Source organism: Brassica napus, chromosome C3 (assembly GCF_020379485.1).
Source record: "Brassica napus cultivar Da-Ae chromosome C3, Da-Ae, whole genome shotgun sequence".
Classification (NCBI taxonomy): domain Eukaryota; kingdom Viridiplantae; phylum Streptophyta; class Magnoliopsida; order Brassicales; family Brassicaceae; genus Brassica; species Brassica napus.
In genome coordinates, this window is record NC_063446.1 from 24,459,577 (window position 1) to 24,476,265 (window position 16,689).

A 16,689-nucleotide genomic window follows, 5' to 3' on the forward strand; every position below is an offset into this window, starting at 1 on the left:
AAACTTGAATCTCACATCAAAAGTACTCTACGAAGATAATAGATTACCACTTATATTTTCATAATTTTGTGTAGTTTCTTTGTCCCTCCCCCCTCCTGGATATTTATTAGTTTCATCATTATTAAAAGAAACATGTAACAAGTTAAGATATTTCTTGATTTATGAATGACAGTTACAAAAAAAAAAGTTAAGATATTTCTCAATTTGTGCCCAAGAAAAAAACACCTGACCTATATAAAGTAAATTAATTTATTTAAGAATTTAAAATATAGTGAAAATTTAAAATATAGTGAAAGAAAACTAGATATTTGTTATTTTCTTACTAAAATCAAATGATAAACGTAAGGTGCTGTGGTGTAGTGGTTATCACGTTTGCCTTACACGCAAAAGGTCTCCAGTTCGATCCTGGGCAGCACCATTTTTAATATTTTTGTTTCTAAGATTAATGAAAAAGAGCTAAAGGCCAATTGTTTCAACATTCAGTTTTCAAACAGTCGTTGCGACTTGAGAAAGGGATGGTATTAATTACGAGATCTAAGAGAAGCGTTTTTTTTTTCATTGACAGAGAAATTAATTTAATTGACTCACTACACAACAGTATAGAAAGTTCATGACATATACAAAATACAAAAGGAAGCAAGCAATCAACACTATTAAATTAGGATCATGAACCATTGATATATGTTGTGTCCAATTTAAAAGTATAACTGCATTTTAAAATATAACTGCATGACATACAATATAGCTACGTCTAGAAAAAAACATAACCACCTCCTGTTAAAAAATAACATAAAATGCTCTGTAGAAACATATGGTTGAAAGTTACAAAAAAAAAAAAAAAAAAAAAAAAACATATGGTTGGAATATGTATTCTGTTTTTGTGCTTCAAGCACGATCTTTTAATACACGTGAAAAAGCAAATCTGTAAATCCCATTGTTTTAAAATAGAGGAAAAATAACTGCTTAGTTGGAAGAAGATCGTGACTAGAAACAATTACGTAAAATTTGGTTATTTTTAAAGTAGGCCTAATAGCACAAAAAAATAATATTTCAAGTAGGAATAGGGGTAAAGTTAAGAGTGATCATGTTTCAATAATATTGATGTATATGGCAACAAACAATAAATATCAGACTCCTATAAGGTACCTAATTATATGGCCAACATACTAAATTTAAATCTATGATCTACAAAATATTTTTGGAAGTAAATTTAAAATTACTAAAACTATATAAGTTGATATTATTATGAAAATATTATTTATAAAAATATATACTTATGAAGAGGATGCATGGGACTTCACCGTCCAATTACGCATGGTGCTCTTCGCTTAATTATTACTCTAGAGAGTGAGGATGACATGTTTTAGTTTAACGGGTTTTAAATAGGTTATTCGATTAAAAATATTTATTAAACGTGATTTTACTTAAAATTAGAAGAAGAAAAAACACACACACATATATATGTGTGTGTATATATATTTAACAAAATATATTAAAAATTGTTTTTATCAAACATTTCAAAAAATTTCTTTTGTTTTCGGTGAGGTGTTGGATTTGATATTGGTTTTCGGATATAATACTTTGAGAAAAAAATTAATAGAATATGAGACTTTGATTTTCGAGTCGATTCTGAGTCGGATTTTTATGATAGAAAATATTTTTGACCAATTATGTTAGGTAACTACTAAGAAAATATAATATGTTGCAAATTTTAAAAACAAAGTTTCAAAATATATTTTGATATGTATATGACACAAGTGTATATCATGCAACTTGACATATTTAATATAGTTACTAAAAATTATATTAAAATTAATACTTAACCCAAATATGATTATAAAATAATAATTAAAAAAAAATTTAAAAAAATAAATCAAAAATATACCCGCCGTCAGAATATAGTAGCTAATTACAAGAAACAAAGCACTGAACACATAAGCTTCTTTTGCACTTAGCTACATTTGTGTAGAAGTAAAAGAGATGAGAAAACAAAAAGGAACCTCCTTACTTAATCTCCCTTGGGCTTTTTAATATGAAGACTACCAAAGGGAGATTTACAAAGACTAACATGATTGTGCTACAAGTTTTAGGTTAAAAAAAAAGTAGAGAAGCAAATTTGCCCATTTAACTTAGAGAATGGATAAGAAACAACTTAGGCTTGGTTTTGGTTACTAGCACCACCCCTTGAACGACCACCATTACCCATTCTTCCACGTCCACGGCCATAGCCTCTCCCTCCACCATATCCGCCTCGACCTCCCTTATACATGTCGCCTTGGCCTCCTCCATATCCATCACCTCGGTCTTCGTATCTACCATATCCACCTCTGCCTCCACCATATCCATCATCTCTACCTCCAACATAACGGTCACCTCTATTGCCACTTCGGAACCCGCCTCTTCTTCCTCCAAATCCGTCTCCTCTGCCTCCGCCGTATCCCTGGTCTCTGCCTCCACCATATCCCTGGTCTCTGCCTCCACCGTATCCGCCATCTCTGCGACCACCATAACTGCCTCTGCCACCACCATACCCACTATCTCTGGCACCACCATAACCACTATCTCTGCCACCACCATATCCAGCACCTAACACAAATCCAACAATTCTATTTTAAACAAAACGAACCAAAAGAGGATATCACTTGATACAGAAGAGTTTAAAGATGTGTGGACAAGCATATGAACTAATCAATTTTATATATATCGTCCACACACCCTGTCATTTTGCTGGTTCTTTTTTTTCTAATTTACAACGTTCTGACTTACCACGATAGCCATAGCTCCGTCCAAGACCACGGCCTCTGCTCCAGTTTGAATACCCGCCATAATTTTCTAATCATATCACAATAAATATCAAAGTCAGTTACAAACTAGACAAATTATGAACGCATCTTTATCTTTCAATTCTATGGCATATCAATACCTTGAAAATCTTCTTGATAGTTCCCTTGGTTGTACTTCCCTTGATAACCCCCTTTGTAGTTTCCATATCCACCTCTTCCCCTGCCTCCTCCCCTCCCACGACCATACAAATCTACAACCAATCAAATTCTCAAAAGCTGTTATACAATAACCTAACATTAACAGATGTGCGCTCACTCAAAAAGGCACTACCTTCACCATAAGCATTGTAAGGAAGACGGGCTTGACTGGTTCGATTGGGCTGATATTGAGGCTTAGATTGATCTATCTGTGCTGGAGCTTGGTACCTGAACACATTCATAAGTAGATGAACTCATCAGATATAGCAACTGAGATGCCTCTCTAAAGAAAAATAAATAAATATACAAAAGTAAACCCTGAATAAAACCATATTGAGGAGATGATGAAAAAAGAGAAACTTTACTCACCCAGGAGAGTCTTGATTAAGCTCACTCAAAGACAATGTGATTGAAATCATGGAAACATGTCGTATCACCTCCACCCTGCATCCATTACGTTAAATCCACTTAAACCCACCCAAAAAAAAAAAAAAAAAAACAAAAACAAAAGGAGCAGATCATAATACTATGAATACTCACGGCAGAAGACCTTCCTCAATAGGCTCAAACACATCAGTAATGCTCATAGAACTGATATTAACATCTTGATGCAAGCCTGGAACTTTACTCTGCAATATAATCTTAGAACAACCAGATGATAATGTTCACACAAAGACTTTATCAAGTGAGAGAGAGCACTGACTTTGAGTATCTCAGAGATAGCCACCGTCTTGCTGATCGCTTGCCCCATTGCCTTCAACACAATGTCCTCCGCACCTTTCTCCTAAAAACAGAACAGAGCATTTCGTGAATCAATCAAATTAGAAACACATAGATAGAGAGAGAAGTAGATGGAGGGAGGAGTGAGTACATGAAGGAGAGTGATGGCATAGCTGATGTAGTTTCGGATAAGTCCAACGCTGGTGATACGGATCTCGTTCTCGTTAATCGGAGAACCTTGCTTCGGTTTCTCCACTCTACTGTATCTCTCCATTGGAGCAAAACTACTACTCAGTAAACGCTTTGGAGAGGACGAGTGTGAGTGAGAGTGGGAGTGAGAGTGAGACCATTAATAAACAACCCTTTATGAATTTGAACAGCATCGGGAAAGGCCGATGACTCGATTATACGAAGCGACGCCGAAGAGAAGAGCCTTTTACTGTTGACTGGGCCCAAAACGGTATATGCTTCGGGAACCGCTTCAAAAACGGGTCAGCTTTTTTCGGATCCGGATCCGAATTTCATGGGACATCGTATCATCTCTTTTATTACGCGCGCGTGATTAACACCAACGGTCCAGATTATTCCATAGTTTATCTCCATCTTAACCGCCGCGGATCGTTGATCAACAAGATTTTTTTTTTTTTTTTTAACTTCTCAAAATTTAACCCAAAATTTCTGGAACCGAAAAGTAAGATCAAACCCTCCTAAACCAAACCAGACAAAATTGAGTGTGCATTGTACCGTTCCGGTCCGGTTTACGAAATAATTTTTTTATCGGCGTGATCGATTCAATTGACTCGCCTCCGCCACAATCCGGCGACCAAGGAGATCTGTGCTCGTGCGGGAGAAGAAGAACGCCGAGAAATCGAAGCTTATAAAGTATTTGACTTTACTGGTAACTAACCTCCTCTGTTTCGATAATCGATTGTTGATTTATTGTTCTGTTAACTCTCTTACTTGCTCTCTCGCATCCAAAGATCATAGCTTTAGGTTTAGGCTTCTCTATCAGTTTCCTAGGATGGATCTGGAGACTGAAAATCGAATAGCTTCGGTTCTGTTAAGAGAAGCAGCAGAGTTGAGGAGACAAGCTGAAAGAGATGGCGTCCGAGCTTATCTTGAGAAGCCTAATGTAAGGCATCGTCCTAACTCGAGGTTTCTCACAGCAACCGTCCTCGGTGTTCAACAATGTAATGCTTTTCTACTGTCCTTGTGACTTATGCGTTTGTCTTAGTACTCAATGTAGCTTTAACATGTTAATTGTTTACTCTAATAATCTCTTTACGTGTTTCTGTTTCCTGACCGTGCAGCAAACAGAGCGGTGGAGACCAATGAGATGTGGAAGGCTCGGGAGAAAGAGATTGAGCTAGAGAACGAGAGACGCAAAAGAAAATCAAGAGAGGAAAGCAGCAGCAGCAGTAGTAGCCGAATGAAGCGGAGTAGTAGCTTCTCTAAAAGGAGTTTGGATAAGAGATGTAGTTCCAGTAATGATGAGAAAAAGTTCACTCATCCATTGGACGATGAGGATGAAGGTTTAGGAGATGATGAGATTGAGTCTTTTCTCCAGTCACGGTATATGTCTATTTTCTATAGCTTTCTGTTACCTTTTGAGTTTGCTACAGCTTCCTTCATCTTCTGAGTCTTCTTTGTTAATGACAGAAACAAACGTGGGAGAGGCTCTATTGGTCCTAGGATGGATGAAACTGGCCCTTATCTTCCAGCCGAGAAGGTTGATGAGTTGCAAAGTTCTGATACAAGGGAACGGAAGGTAGTCTTGGGTCCAGAGAGACCACCTTCACTGAGACTGCATTCAGATGACAAGGAGCCTGGTCGGAGAATTAAAAAGGACTCTACGAAGAAGCTTAGTAAGAAAGACAAGAAGACAGAGAAGAAGAGAAAACGTGACAAACACTAGAGGTTTATTGTAGTTGAAGATGCTCTGTTGACAGTTCTTGCTCCAGCTTTAGTTCCGAACCATTTGTAAATTATATACAATTTGCAACTACATCTTCTCAATCTCGCTGCCAACAACTGATCCGAACCTGTGGCTTGACTCAGAGTCTCTCTTGGACCTCTTTTTGAGTGACTTTGTATTTGAGCAAAGCTAGCTTCGGTTAACACTTTATATTTGATAATCCAAGTACTGGTGGAGCAAAAGAAAGGGTTTAACAGTAGAAATCAAAATCGCTTCATGAAGCAAAACACATGTGTATATCAAAAGTTTACTACACCAAATAAGAAAGAACAACAAGATTGTTTGTTTGTTTTAAACCCACTCATTCTTCAGTCAAATCAACTAGTTCAGCCATTGGTACTTTAGCTTCGATTTGGAACCCTTCTCCTTCATCCATGTCTGTAGCTTTGTTCTTCGCGTAATCTACTTTGAAATCATAATCTCCGTCCATGGAATCCTCACCACCACCTGCTGCTTTCTTCGCCTTCTTCCTCATATTCTTCTCTGCTTTCTGCTTCTTCGTATTCAGCATGCTTTCCGCTGCGTATAGCTTCTTGTTCTGCTTGCTCGTCTCTGATTTCGACTTTCCTGTTTCTTCCTCCTCTTCAGCTCCCATAGACTCATCATCACCCTCAGGACCAGCTTCCTCTTCTTTGGTCTGAGTCTTAGACTCATCCTGTGATAAATAACCAATGGTTAAACCATACCAAGCAAGTTACAAAGCAAATGGAATATGAGTGAATGTACAAACTAACCTCGATCATAGTTTCATCGAAATTTAGAGGAGCATTGGAAGGAATCTCAACAGGGTTGAATTCGTTAACAGTCTTCAAACTCCCAATAAAAGAGGATTCACCACTGTAAACCTCATCGATGTTGAACTCCTTAGCCAACTCGTTCACAATCTTTGACTCCGCGTGTTCACCTTGGTCCCTCTTTGGCGGCATTGTATAGAATGGAATCTTACCTGCAAAAACACCATTGAGTTAGTTAAAAATTCAAGATTCCATGTTTAATGAATGGAACTAAAAGACGATAACCACACACCTTCATTCCAGTCATGCAAAACAATCCTCGCAGCAGCTTCAGTATCCACGAGACCACCCTTCTTAAGCTTACCCCTAACGGTGGCAACCTTATAAAGAAAATCATCAACCGCCTCAAAGCTAGGGATCTTGTACAGAGTCACCAGCATTTGTGGCGTGCAAAGCTTCAGAATCTCCTTCACTACATTTCCCACAAAGCAGAAGATTACACAGTTAGATCACTGAGGTTTATAACCTTAACAAGACAAAGCACAAAAGGATATTCGATTCTATTACCTGGACTAACTGGATCTTCCAACTTCTCGATTCTTTTACAGTTGCGGAGAGCTATAGAAGCATCATTCGCTGAAGATTTGAGCATCACAACTCCAGGACAATCCAACAGCTTCACGTTCTTGTCCAAGTGAACCTCTTGCAGAGACCTGGTCAGTCCAGGAGTGGCGCCGACGTTGACAACGTGAGCTCTCTTCAAACTGTTAATAAGACTACTCTTCCCCACATTGGGCAGTCCTATAATACCAACTGTAATAGATTTTTTCAACTGCCAAAAACAAAACAACAAAGGCAAGATTAATTCCAATAAACTGGATGATTAAGAAGGTAAATTATTTATGAAAAAAAAAAAGCAACCTCATGACTTCTGGAGTAGTTCTTCAGCAACTTGATAAGAGTGTCTGCTCCAAGACAATCACTCGTCTGCAAAATATTGCTTGGTTTTGATGCCTTGGACGACTTCCAGCCCAAGTTCGATCTCTGTTCTTGGGTGCTACATTTGAAGGCAACAGCTGGAAACTCTTCCCTAAGGTACTTAAGCCATTTCTCAGCTGCCTCTCTGGGAACAAGATCTGGAACAAAGAGATTCCAGTTACAAAATGTAATGACTATGTCCACATCACGAGCAGAGACTTGTACAGAAAGCTTACCGATCTTGTTCAGAAGCAAAACGAGGTGCTTGTTGGGACCAGCTTGCATCACCATCCTCTCCATGTCGGTACAGCGAGTGCCAAGGGGATCACGAGCATCAAGAACCTCGAGAATGACATCGGACAGTTCAATGACTTTAACAAGCTCCTTGTAGAAAGCCCTCTCCGAGTTATCTGTGGAAACAATAGACATCAGTGAATGTAAAAAAGGTTGACAAGTGACATACTCTAGAGTTGAGTCAAAGCACAATTAACACTCACCTCGAACATTGACAACTCTAGCTGAGTCATCTCCGCTCTTCTCCTCTCCATATCCTTCTTCTATCTTGGTATCCTCATCATCAACCAAACCAAGCTTCCTCTTTTTCGCCTGAAAATGCACTTAGAAAGTGAGATCACAACGCAAAGGACATGTCTTTTAACAATTTTAAAGACACCCAGAACACAAAGGACATGTCTTTGACAATTTTAACAACACCCAGAACACAAAGGACATGTCTTTGACAATTGTAACAACACCCAGAACACAAAGGACATGTCTTTTAACAATTGTAACAACACCCAGAACACAAAGGACATGTGTTTATCAATTGTAACAACACCCAGAACACAAAGGACATGTTTTTTAACAATTGTAATCTCAAAAGACTGAAGCTTTATCAATACATCAAACGAAACCGTATAGATTAGGAGCTATACAGTTTTAAGATTGATCATACCCTTTCTTTGCGGGCGGCTTTCTTCTGCTCAATCTCCTCGAGAGCACGGGCACGTCGAGCTTCTAGTGCCTTGAGCTCCTGTTCCTTGAAAGGCCAGTCATTGGGGATACCTGGGTCCTTCTCTGCTCTTGGCCTACGGTTATGGCCTAGCTTCTTAGCATCCTTTTCCTTCTTCTTGTGGTGCTCCTTGACCTTTCTAATGACCTTGTGCTTCTGCTTCAAGGTCACCCTCTTACTCTTGCTCTCTGCAAAATTCAAAACGAATCAGTAAAACACATTTTAACATACTGAGATTCGATTGAGGAGGTTTAGCTTACTTTTACTACGTTTCGGCATCTTTTTTTGTCTGCCGCTGAGAGCGAAGCAAAGAGAAGAAGAAGTGAGTAGGTTTGGGTTTATGAAGATAACGGCGGGACTTAGGGTTTTGCTGGGAGATAGGCATTCTGTTTATACCTTTTTGGGTTGGTTTATTCATTTATACGGTTAAAAAAAAATTTGTCCAATTGTGGTTCGGTTCGATTAGGTTCCATTAGATTTATAATGTGGTTTATTCTGTATTTGATTTTGTCGTAAAAAACAAAAATATATAATGTTGAATTCGATACAAATCGGGCCTTTTCAAATTATTTGGTACAAAACCATTTATTTCAGTTTATTAGATTGCTATAAAGTATAAACCAATCGGTTCATACTTGAGTCAAAAAAAACGATTAAATTTTAAAATGGAGTGATTTATTTATAGCTTCAACCGGATGTTAAACCTGAAACCAAAAAATTTAAGTTTGGTCTTGCTGGATTTGCGCGCTAGCCAACTGCGCCACCACCCCGATACTCAACCTCTCTATATCAAACTAAATAACCTAAGCTCTGTTCCAAATCACATTCTTCTACCGGTTGCCTGAAAGGTATCTAGTAATGTCACTTTTGATAGGAGAATGAAACAACGCTGATGCGTTGTCTGCATGCACGCACGGATCTATCGTCGTCAAAGACGTTGTTGATCTGAGCAGAACAATCGGTCAAGATAACGTCTCTTGAGTTATCAGCTTTTGGGTGATCCATCGTGTCAAACCTTATACTAGATACTGTACCTCACTAAACATTCATAATAATAATGTTCCAATAATTACCATTTTTATTTTAAAAATATATAGTTCGTGCAACCATCAACATTACATCCAATCATTTTATTGTATTCATTTCATGGTCTCCATGATATTAATAACTTCATCATTCGTTTATAATCTCCAAAATGTTACAAAAATAACGGAAAAGTCTATATCTTTATTAGACAATAAAGAAACCTTTATATAGAGAATTACATAAGTATGAAACCTTAATACAATATGGGCTAGGAAATACAAATACATAAGAATATGGGCCTTCGAATATGAACTTCCACCAGACCTTGGTTTATAACACTCCCCCTTTGAAGACCATCCCCGAAGTGGTTTGTAATACGCTTTGGATGTTGCCTCATTAAAACTTTACCAGGAAAACCCAATGGGATAAAACCATGGTGAAGGAAAAAGAGTACAACACGTATTACTCCCCCTGTTGAGTACATCTCTGGATGTCAGTAATGCCTTAGTAATTAGATCCACCAAATCTTCGTTTGAGTGAACTTGGACGGACAAACAACCTGTATCACCAAAATAATTTACCCTTCTTCGGGTAGGTTAGTATCAAATGGACCCAAGTCTTTAGTTCCTTGTAGGTAACAAAAATATGTATAATCCCGTTCTAGTGCCTTTGGGTCGATCATGAGCTATATCTAGCCAATAGATTACGGCAAATTATTTATCTAGCCTTGTATGGCTCGCCAAATCCGTCAAAACTTTATGGCACTTAGACATGGCATTTCGGGACCAAAGATCTCCTCATTTTCTTCATTACAGCCAAAATTATCTTTTCTAAACTGAGAAACCTTATAATTATGGGACTTGTCAATTCGTAAGCTTAGTTCATATCAAACTTCTTGAGCATGTTTATCTATGTATGTCATTTGATGCATAAGGATTTTCTTTTCAAGGTGCTTATTGTATAATCCAATATATAATCTTGTTTTCCCAAAACCTTTCATGTTGAATTCGAATTCTTTCTTGATGTATTATATCTTTGGGAAATTTCTCCAGAGGTTCCTAGGATATTCAAGTCGTTCACATAAAGATATTCAATATTGTTCTCGAGAACTTGATGTGTTCTGTAGTTCGATACCCTCTGGAACTTTCACATAAATTTCGTTATCCAGTGGACCGTATAGATATGTATTTTATTTGCCAGACTTATAAGGAATCAGAATGTCGTTGCATCCACCACATAGGAGTATGTCTCCTTTATAATTGATTTCAGGTCTTTGTGAGAACCTTATGCAATTTCGCCATTCTTATTATGTTTTCTCACCAAAGACTTACTTATGTCCAACTGGTTTGACTACATCTCTTCTCTTAAGAGATTTCATATACCACGTCTTATAGCATTATCAATTTGCTTAATCAATTTCTCTAAGTAATTTCTCTGAGTGCACTCTATGATAGACGTTGGTTTCATGATTCTAGCTTTTGTCAAGCGCTTTTGTATTCAAATATTATATCATCATCGACGTCGATATTATTTTACCGGTTCCATTTATAATCTAGACATGACATAATGCATTTAGATCTTATTATTTTTAGGTACCTGATCTTTATTCATGGTCATGTTTAAGGTTTCCTTTGGACAACCTTAATTTCGGATCTGCCATTTCAATTTTATGCTCTTCTCATTTTCGAGTAATACATGTATGGAACCGTCTTATCTTAACTAAGTCCAATATCAATTTTATTAGAGCATAATCCGCTGGTATATTTCAGTTTGGGTCATCAAACATGTATGGAAATTGACTTGTTTAAGTTCTGAGAATGATTCATTCTTTGGACTCTTATTATATATTCATATTTGAGGATCATTATTCATTCTCGAAATCGTTTACCAGCTTATTATTTCTCTCTCTGATGTTGGATATACAAATTTATCTAATCCATGGCTTAGCCTTAATCATATCTCTCATGGCCTTATGTATTCTTATGGAGATTTATATCCAACATATACACTTAATTCAATTTCAGATCCCATCTTATAACTTTGTGGTGGAGCAACTTATTTAAGTTCTCTATATGAGAACATTAATTCTTGACCCTTTATCAAATTCATGGAAGAGTCTCTATTTGTTCTTTGGCATTATGCGAACAAATTTTGCTGCAACTTATAAGGATTCATAAATCCATCGGTATCACCAATTACTCTTGCAAACTTATTGCAGATTTTGACAAGGATATGTACAACCATATGTCGTCATATATGATGGATGATCAGTCCATCCGTGGGTGATCAAGCCCACGAAATTCCTTGCTTATTTTCGAAATATCATGGTGAATACTCATATTATCAATTTCCTTATTCAAAGGGGCAGCATATCTTAAACCATTCAATAGAATGTCGCATACTTAACCGGAATGACATGACCTGTTTGCCAATCATTAATCTCCATATAATCTTTCTGTTGTGCAATTTCGTTTTCAGATTTGATTTTGGCCGAGTTCTATTCGGGCTATTGTTGTCGTGGATGCTTAACTTATTTTGGGATTTTGGGATTCTCTGATTCTCCCCCTCGAGATAATAACACTTAATGTTCATTTATCTCGTATTGAATCCCAAACTTAGGTAATTTAATATCTAATTTTGTTCCCTTAGACAATAATTTGAAAACATCATGCATTAAATAAATCAAAGTGTGCAACAAATAGGCAGAAATAAATTAAGTCTGATTAGATTAATATGGATTTAAATTCAGCCAAGATAGATTATTCAAAAGACTTTGGCCAAGGAATTTTGGCCAAGGGGATTCGGCCAAGGAATTTTGGCCAAGGGGATTCGGCCAAGATGATTTTACCAAAATGCTTTGGCCAAGAGATTCTATTAGTTTGACTAGATTTCATATTTGGCCAATAAAAATTTCAATTTGGCCAAGCTTTTGCCTTCGGTCAAGGTCTTTTAAAGGTTGGCCAAGAGAATTTAGACTTTGCATTTGATCAAGATTTAAGCTACGCCAAGCTCTACATTTGGCCAAGGCTTTAAAGATCATGCGAATGTTCATTAGGCCAAACATAAGTTTCGGCCAGGCCAAATCCGAATGGTTCTAGGATTCTTATAGATTTCGGCCAAGGAGTAATTTTATGATCAGATTTTAAGTTTTTAACAAGTGATCATGTCTTAAAATTTGGCTAAAATTTCATTTGGCCAAGCCAAATCCAAACAGTTTTAGGAGTTGGTTATGTGTTTCGGATTTGCTAGATTTTTCAGCATATGATTCAAGGTTTAAAAACACTTATAGGCCCCACAATGTAATCGAATCAAGTTTAGCATATGATGAAGTTTTGATCCTACGGCCAAGCTTTTAATCATGTGAATAGGATTTCATGCAATCTCTATGTTTTAAACAAGCAAGACATCATTTTCAATCAAGTAATCAGCTAACAAATCAGATTTGGATCATGTGAGCATGTGACTGAGCAAATTAAATCTAGGTTCCATGCTGCATGCAATCGGATTTTATCTTTAACAATCAATCCAGATTTTAATTTCTTAGCATTCGAGCTAGGCAATCAAACAAATCAGATTTTGGGTTTGAAGCATGCGAATCAGATTTGGTTAAGACATACGATTCAGATTTTAAACATATCATGTGATCAAGCAACCAAATCAGATTTCAATCAATAGCATGTGATCAAGGCAATTTCTGTTTCTAACAGGATTTAATCATGTGATTTCAATTTCCTAGGTCTAATCGATTTTTAATCAATTAGCATATGAATAATTTCAATCTAATCATGAAATTTTATCCCTATGTTTCATATGATCAAATTCTGGAATTCTAATTTAAATTTATTAAGTTTTAAATTTTGAGGAAATTCCAATAAACATGCAATCAGATTTTAGGTTAAACTTCAAATCCTAATTCTAATAGGATTTAGACATAAGAACATGTAATTATTCTTAGTCTAATTATGCAACCTCAAACATGTATTTATGCATGAAAAATATCAAGTTATACAAGCATAAAATCGGCCAAGACAAAAACCCTAATAACTTAGGGGTTGTAGGTTTTAGCATGCAGTTTCAGTTTTAATGTTTATGTTTCGATTTCTAAAATTAAAACATGTAATTTCTATTAGAGATCAGATCAAACAATTAGGTTTTATCAATCCTATCATGTGATTAACAAAATCATATTTTAAACCTAAACATGCGATTTAATTTTCTATGTCTAGCATGCGATTTTGATTTTAATGTTTAGCATATGATTTGCAAACCTAAAACATGCAATTTCTATTAACAAACAGATCATACAATCAAGTTTTAATAATCCTAGCATGTAGTTTCAGTTTCAACCGGATTATACAGTTTCAGATTCAAGTATTCGATATCAAACAATCAAGACTATGTTATATGGAAACACTTATCCTAACAGGCGGTTTCAATTAGGGTTTCAATCTTGAATCATTCAATCAATTAATCAATTTTAGTTATGAATCAATACTAGCAACAGTTCTATGTGAACAAATTCAAATTTCGATTACAAAATTAGGGTTTTGGATTTCTATCTATCAAAGCTAGTAATTTCGATTTCAATATGATCAAATTCAATCTCAATCAACATTCAATTAGTTTTAATCAATCAATCAGATTTCGAATTAGGGTTTATGCAAAAATCGAATGTGTTTTAGGGTTTTAGGTTTTCGAGTTTGATCTTAGATCAATGGGATTCGATTTGAGATTCAAAACCATTAAAGATTTCGATTTTAATTGATCAAGTGATCAATCTCGATTAGGGTTTGAGGTATTGAACTTTTGAACTTCGATTTACTCTTTGGGGTTTTGATCTATTACCCTATGGTTTTTGATTCATAAAATATTAGGGTTTTATGGTTTTAATTCTTTATCAAACAATCCATATTCGATTATGGGTTCTTAGGTTTCGAGTTACCTTTAACCTTACACGTTTGTTGAACGGACCACCAAAGGGATGAACCGCAAACTGGAACACGAACGGGACGCGAGCTGACTGCTATCGGATCGCGAACGGATTGAGGCTGAGGTCGCGAGCTGTCTGTGAGCTGGAGTTGTCACGAACGGGATGCTTGCTGTCGGGAACGCGAGCTGTTCGAGATGCGAGCTGAGGCTGAGTTCGTCTGAGCTAGGATCGGACTGAGATCGTCTGTAGACTGAGCTGAGACGGATCGGGAACGCCTATGAACTCCTTTTGATCTGAATGGAAAAGAGAGTTTGATCGCACGGGCAGCAACTCCTCTCGGGTTGAACTCCTTGTTGATATTAAATTTTAATTCCCGCGGCTCATGAAACAACACGAGGAGCATTAGATAACATGAACGCCAACAAGATAACATGAATCAACTAAGGTATGATAAACTTATCTTGCACAGGAGTTGAGTTCGGCTAGAAAATCCTTGTTGGAATCAGATTTGGTTTCCAAATCAAATCGGCGTGCACTGTATCTGTGCGTGAGGGCGCATCGGTGGTCAGATCGACAAGCGGTTTGCACTGAGGGATTTGTCTCGGCGAGGGCTTCGATTTGATATCTTGATCGTTTTCTGGGTCCTCACGGTTTGAGAGAACGACATCTTTGAAGTTCCGAGGCAGATTCCTTTGCGTTTAGGGTTTGATGATTTTCGGCTGAGTTGAAAAATATTTCGTGGGGGTTTAGGACTAGAGGCTATCGTGCTGATAACGTGTTATGAAAATAAGGGGAAAGTCTAATCTTTATTTGACAATAAGGAACCCTTTATATTGGGAATTACATAAGTATGAAACCCTAATACAATATGGGCTAGGAAATACAAATACATAAGAATATGAGTTTTCGAATATGAGCTTCCACCAGACGATTTATAACACAAAACAGTTTTTTTGTGTATTTTTAAATACAACTTTTTTTTTTTGGTCAAACAGATTTTATTCATAAACTAAAATGTTTCATCCTCCATACAAGGAGGATGTGACAGGTAACAAGAGAGCTGATTTAGCCACATGATCAGCCTCAAAGTTTTGAAAACGGGAAACATACCCAAAAGAAATTGTCTCAAATAAATTACTAAAGTGATAGATGTCGAACATAATCCCAAAAAGTGCAGGTCTGGACTCTTTCTTCTTCATCATGGTGATAAGGGTTTGGGAATCAGACAAGACCGTAAGTGATTTAACGTTTGACGCAGCCGCCGTCATGACAGCACAACGAATCGCCAAGGCTTCAGCCATCAAGGCGGATGAGATACAGTAGTGGGACTTGCAGATTGTCGTGAGCGATGATATGTCCGTGCCTGTGAAGATGCCTCCTAATCCGCAGAGCCCTGTTGTTGGGCACCATGCAGCATCGACGTGACAGGTAACTCCAGGGCCAGTCGTGAGAGCGGAAGGTGGTTTGGTGAGTGAACTTGTAGTGTGGTGCGGCATCGTGAGCTCTTGGTCTGCGATTTGAGCTTCCTGCCATTCTTTTGCGTCCTTGATAGACTTGAGAATGACTTTCTCCCCTGTGAAAGATCTGTTATCAAAAAACAAGGTGTTACGAGCTTTCCAAAGATTCCATAGAATCCATGGCCACAGAGGTACATAAAGGCCCACAGGAGGCAAAGCCACCATTCTATTGCCACACGTTAGTAGGGTAGCTAAAGACGGCATCAAGCTGTCGGGTTGCCAAGCCACCGGGGCCAGCTCCCAAGCAGCGGCAGCTAGAGGACATGAGATGAAGGTATGTAGATCGTCTTCCTCCCCTTCACATCGTTTACAACGGAACTCAGGGATTCCTCGTCGCGCAAGGTTGGTACTAACCGGGATAGCTTTGTTAATGACCTTCCACAGAAAATCCTTAACTTTTGGTGAAGTCTTAACATTCCATATGTGTTTAAGCCAATCAAACTCCCGGCAGTTCATTATAGAATTGATCTCTAAGGAGCTTGCAATGCCGTATCCGATTTTAGTTGTGTAAGAACCCGACTTCTTGGGCAACCAGACCAACGTATCAGTCGCTTGGGTTGAGCTTGTAATGATCTTCAGGATAGTATCCTCATACTGAGGGAGGTGTAGCCGAATTTGTGCAATGTCCCAGCTGTTGTCAAGTGGGCAAAGAAGGTCCTTCACTCGCAGAGATAGGTTGGACTGAGCAGTTGGGCCTATAGTGGTTTCCGGTGTGGAGCACGATAGCCATAGATCGCTCCAAACTTTGATACTTTCCCCATTTCCCACTACCCAGCTGAGCCCCTTCTTGAGAATATCTCGGCCCTCGAGAATACT

The 16,689-nt window shown here is 37.6% G+C and overlaps 3 protein-coding genes and 1 non-coding gene across 5 annotated transcripts; 2 read left to right on the top strand and 2 right to left on the bottom strand.

Annotated features, from left to right (window-relative positions):
• Window positions 1-345: 345 nt before the first annotated feature.
• Window positions 346-418, top strand: TRNAV-UAC. The gene has a single exon. It is a non-coding gene; the product is annotated as a tRNA-Val (tRNA).
• Window positions 419-1,985: 1,567 nt separating this feature from the next.
• LOC106388923 (TATA-binding protein-associated factor 2N-like) lies at window positions 1,986-4,277 on the bottom strand. Its single transcript, XM_013829096.3, has 8 exons — window positions 3,853-4,277; window positions 3,685-3,765; window positions 3,522-3,610; window positions 3,351-3,425; window positions 3,115-3,209; window positions 2,924-3,034; window positions 2,767-2,832; window positions 1,986-2,586 (listed from the first exon to the last, which is right to left on the bottom strand). Exons 1-8 carry the CDS (start codon window positions 3,973-3,975, stop codon window positions 2,153-2,155), a joined length of 1,074 nt encoding a protein of 357 aa, XP_013684550.1. The 5' UTR covers window positions 3,976-4,277; the 3' UTR covers window positions 1,986-2,152.
• A 135-nt stretch (window positions 4,278-4,412) lies between these two features.
• On the top strand, window positions 4,413-5,836 carry LOC106388919. Of its 2 annotated transcripts, none has more exons than XM_013829093.3 (4): window positions 4,413-4,599; window positions 4,682-4,891; window positions 5,012-5,273; window positions 5,361-5,836. In XM_013829093.3, the coding sequence occupies exons 2-4, from the start codon at window positions 4,723-4,725 to the stop codon at window positions 5,614-5,616; spliced, it is 687 nt and encodes a 228-aa protein (XP_013684547.1). In that variant the 5' UTR covers window positions 4,413-4,599; window positions 4,682-4,722; the 3' UTR covers window positions 5,617-5,836. The 2 variants fall into 2 exon arrangements, with proteins under 2 accessions (XP_013684547.1, XP_013684548.1); XM_013829094.3 differs by having other exon boundaries at window positions 4,486-4,599; window positions 4,714-4,891.
• Window positions 5,837-5,865: 29 nt separating this feature from the next.
• LOC106388918 (guanine nucleotide-binding protein-like NSN1) lies at window positions 5,866-8,820 on the bottom strand. Its single transcript, XM_013829092.3, has 9 exons — window positions 8,661-8,820; window positions 8,344-8,588; window positions 7,886-7,994; window positions 7,625-7,798; window positions 7,332-7,546; window positions 6,978-7,242; window positions 6,703-6,882; window positions 6,411-6,622; window positions 5,866-6,331 (listed from the first exon to the last, which is right to left on the bottom strand). The coding sequence occupies exons 1-9, from the start codon at window positions 8,677-8,679 to the stop codon at window positions 5,978-5,980; spliced, it is 1,773 nt and encodes a 590-aa protein (XP_013684546.1). The 5' UTR covers window positions 8,680-8,820; the 3' UTR covers window positions 5,866-5,977.
• Between the last annotated feature and the right edge of the window lie 7,869 nt (window positions 8,821-16,689).

Coding starts and splice junctions, on each gene's coding strand:
- LOC106388918 (XM_013829092.3), bottom strand. Junction 7,243..7,331: donor ACTACTCCAGAAGTCATGAG/GTTGCTTTTTTT, acceptor TGTTTTTGGCAG/TTGAAAAAATCTATTACAGT. Junction 6,623..6,702: donor TTTGCATGACTGGAATGAAG/GTGTGTGGTTAT, acceptor GTGTTTTTGCAG/GTAAGATTCCATTCTATACA.
- LOC106388919 (XM_013829093.3), top strand. CDS start 4,723: ATGGATCTGGAGACTGAAAATCGAATAGCTTCGGTTCTGTTAAGAGAA. Junction 4,892..5,011: donor CGTCCTCGGTGTTCAACAAT/GTAATGCTTTTC, acceptor CTGACCGTGCAG/CAAACAGAGCGGTGGAGACC. Junction 5,274..5,360: donor GAGTCTTTTCTCCAGTCACG/GTATATGTCTAT, acceptor TGTTAATGACAG/AAACAAACGTGGGAGAGGCT.
- LOC106388923 (XM_013829096.3), bottom strand. CDS start 3,975: ATGGAGAGATACAGTAGAGTGGAGAAACCGAAGCAAGGTTCTCCGATT. Junction 3,611..3,684: donor CTATCTCTGAGATACTCAAA/GTCAGTGCTCTC, acceptor ATTATATTGCAG/AGTAAAGTTCCAGGCTTGCA. Junction 2,587..2,766: donor ACGGAGCTATGGCTATCGTG/GTAAGTCAGAAC, acceptor GATTTGTGTTAG/GTGCTGGATATGGTGGTGGC.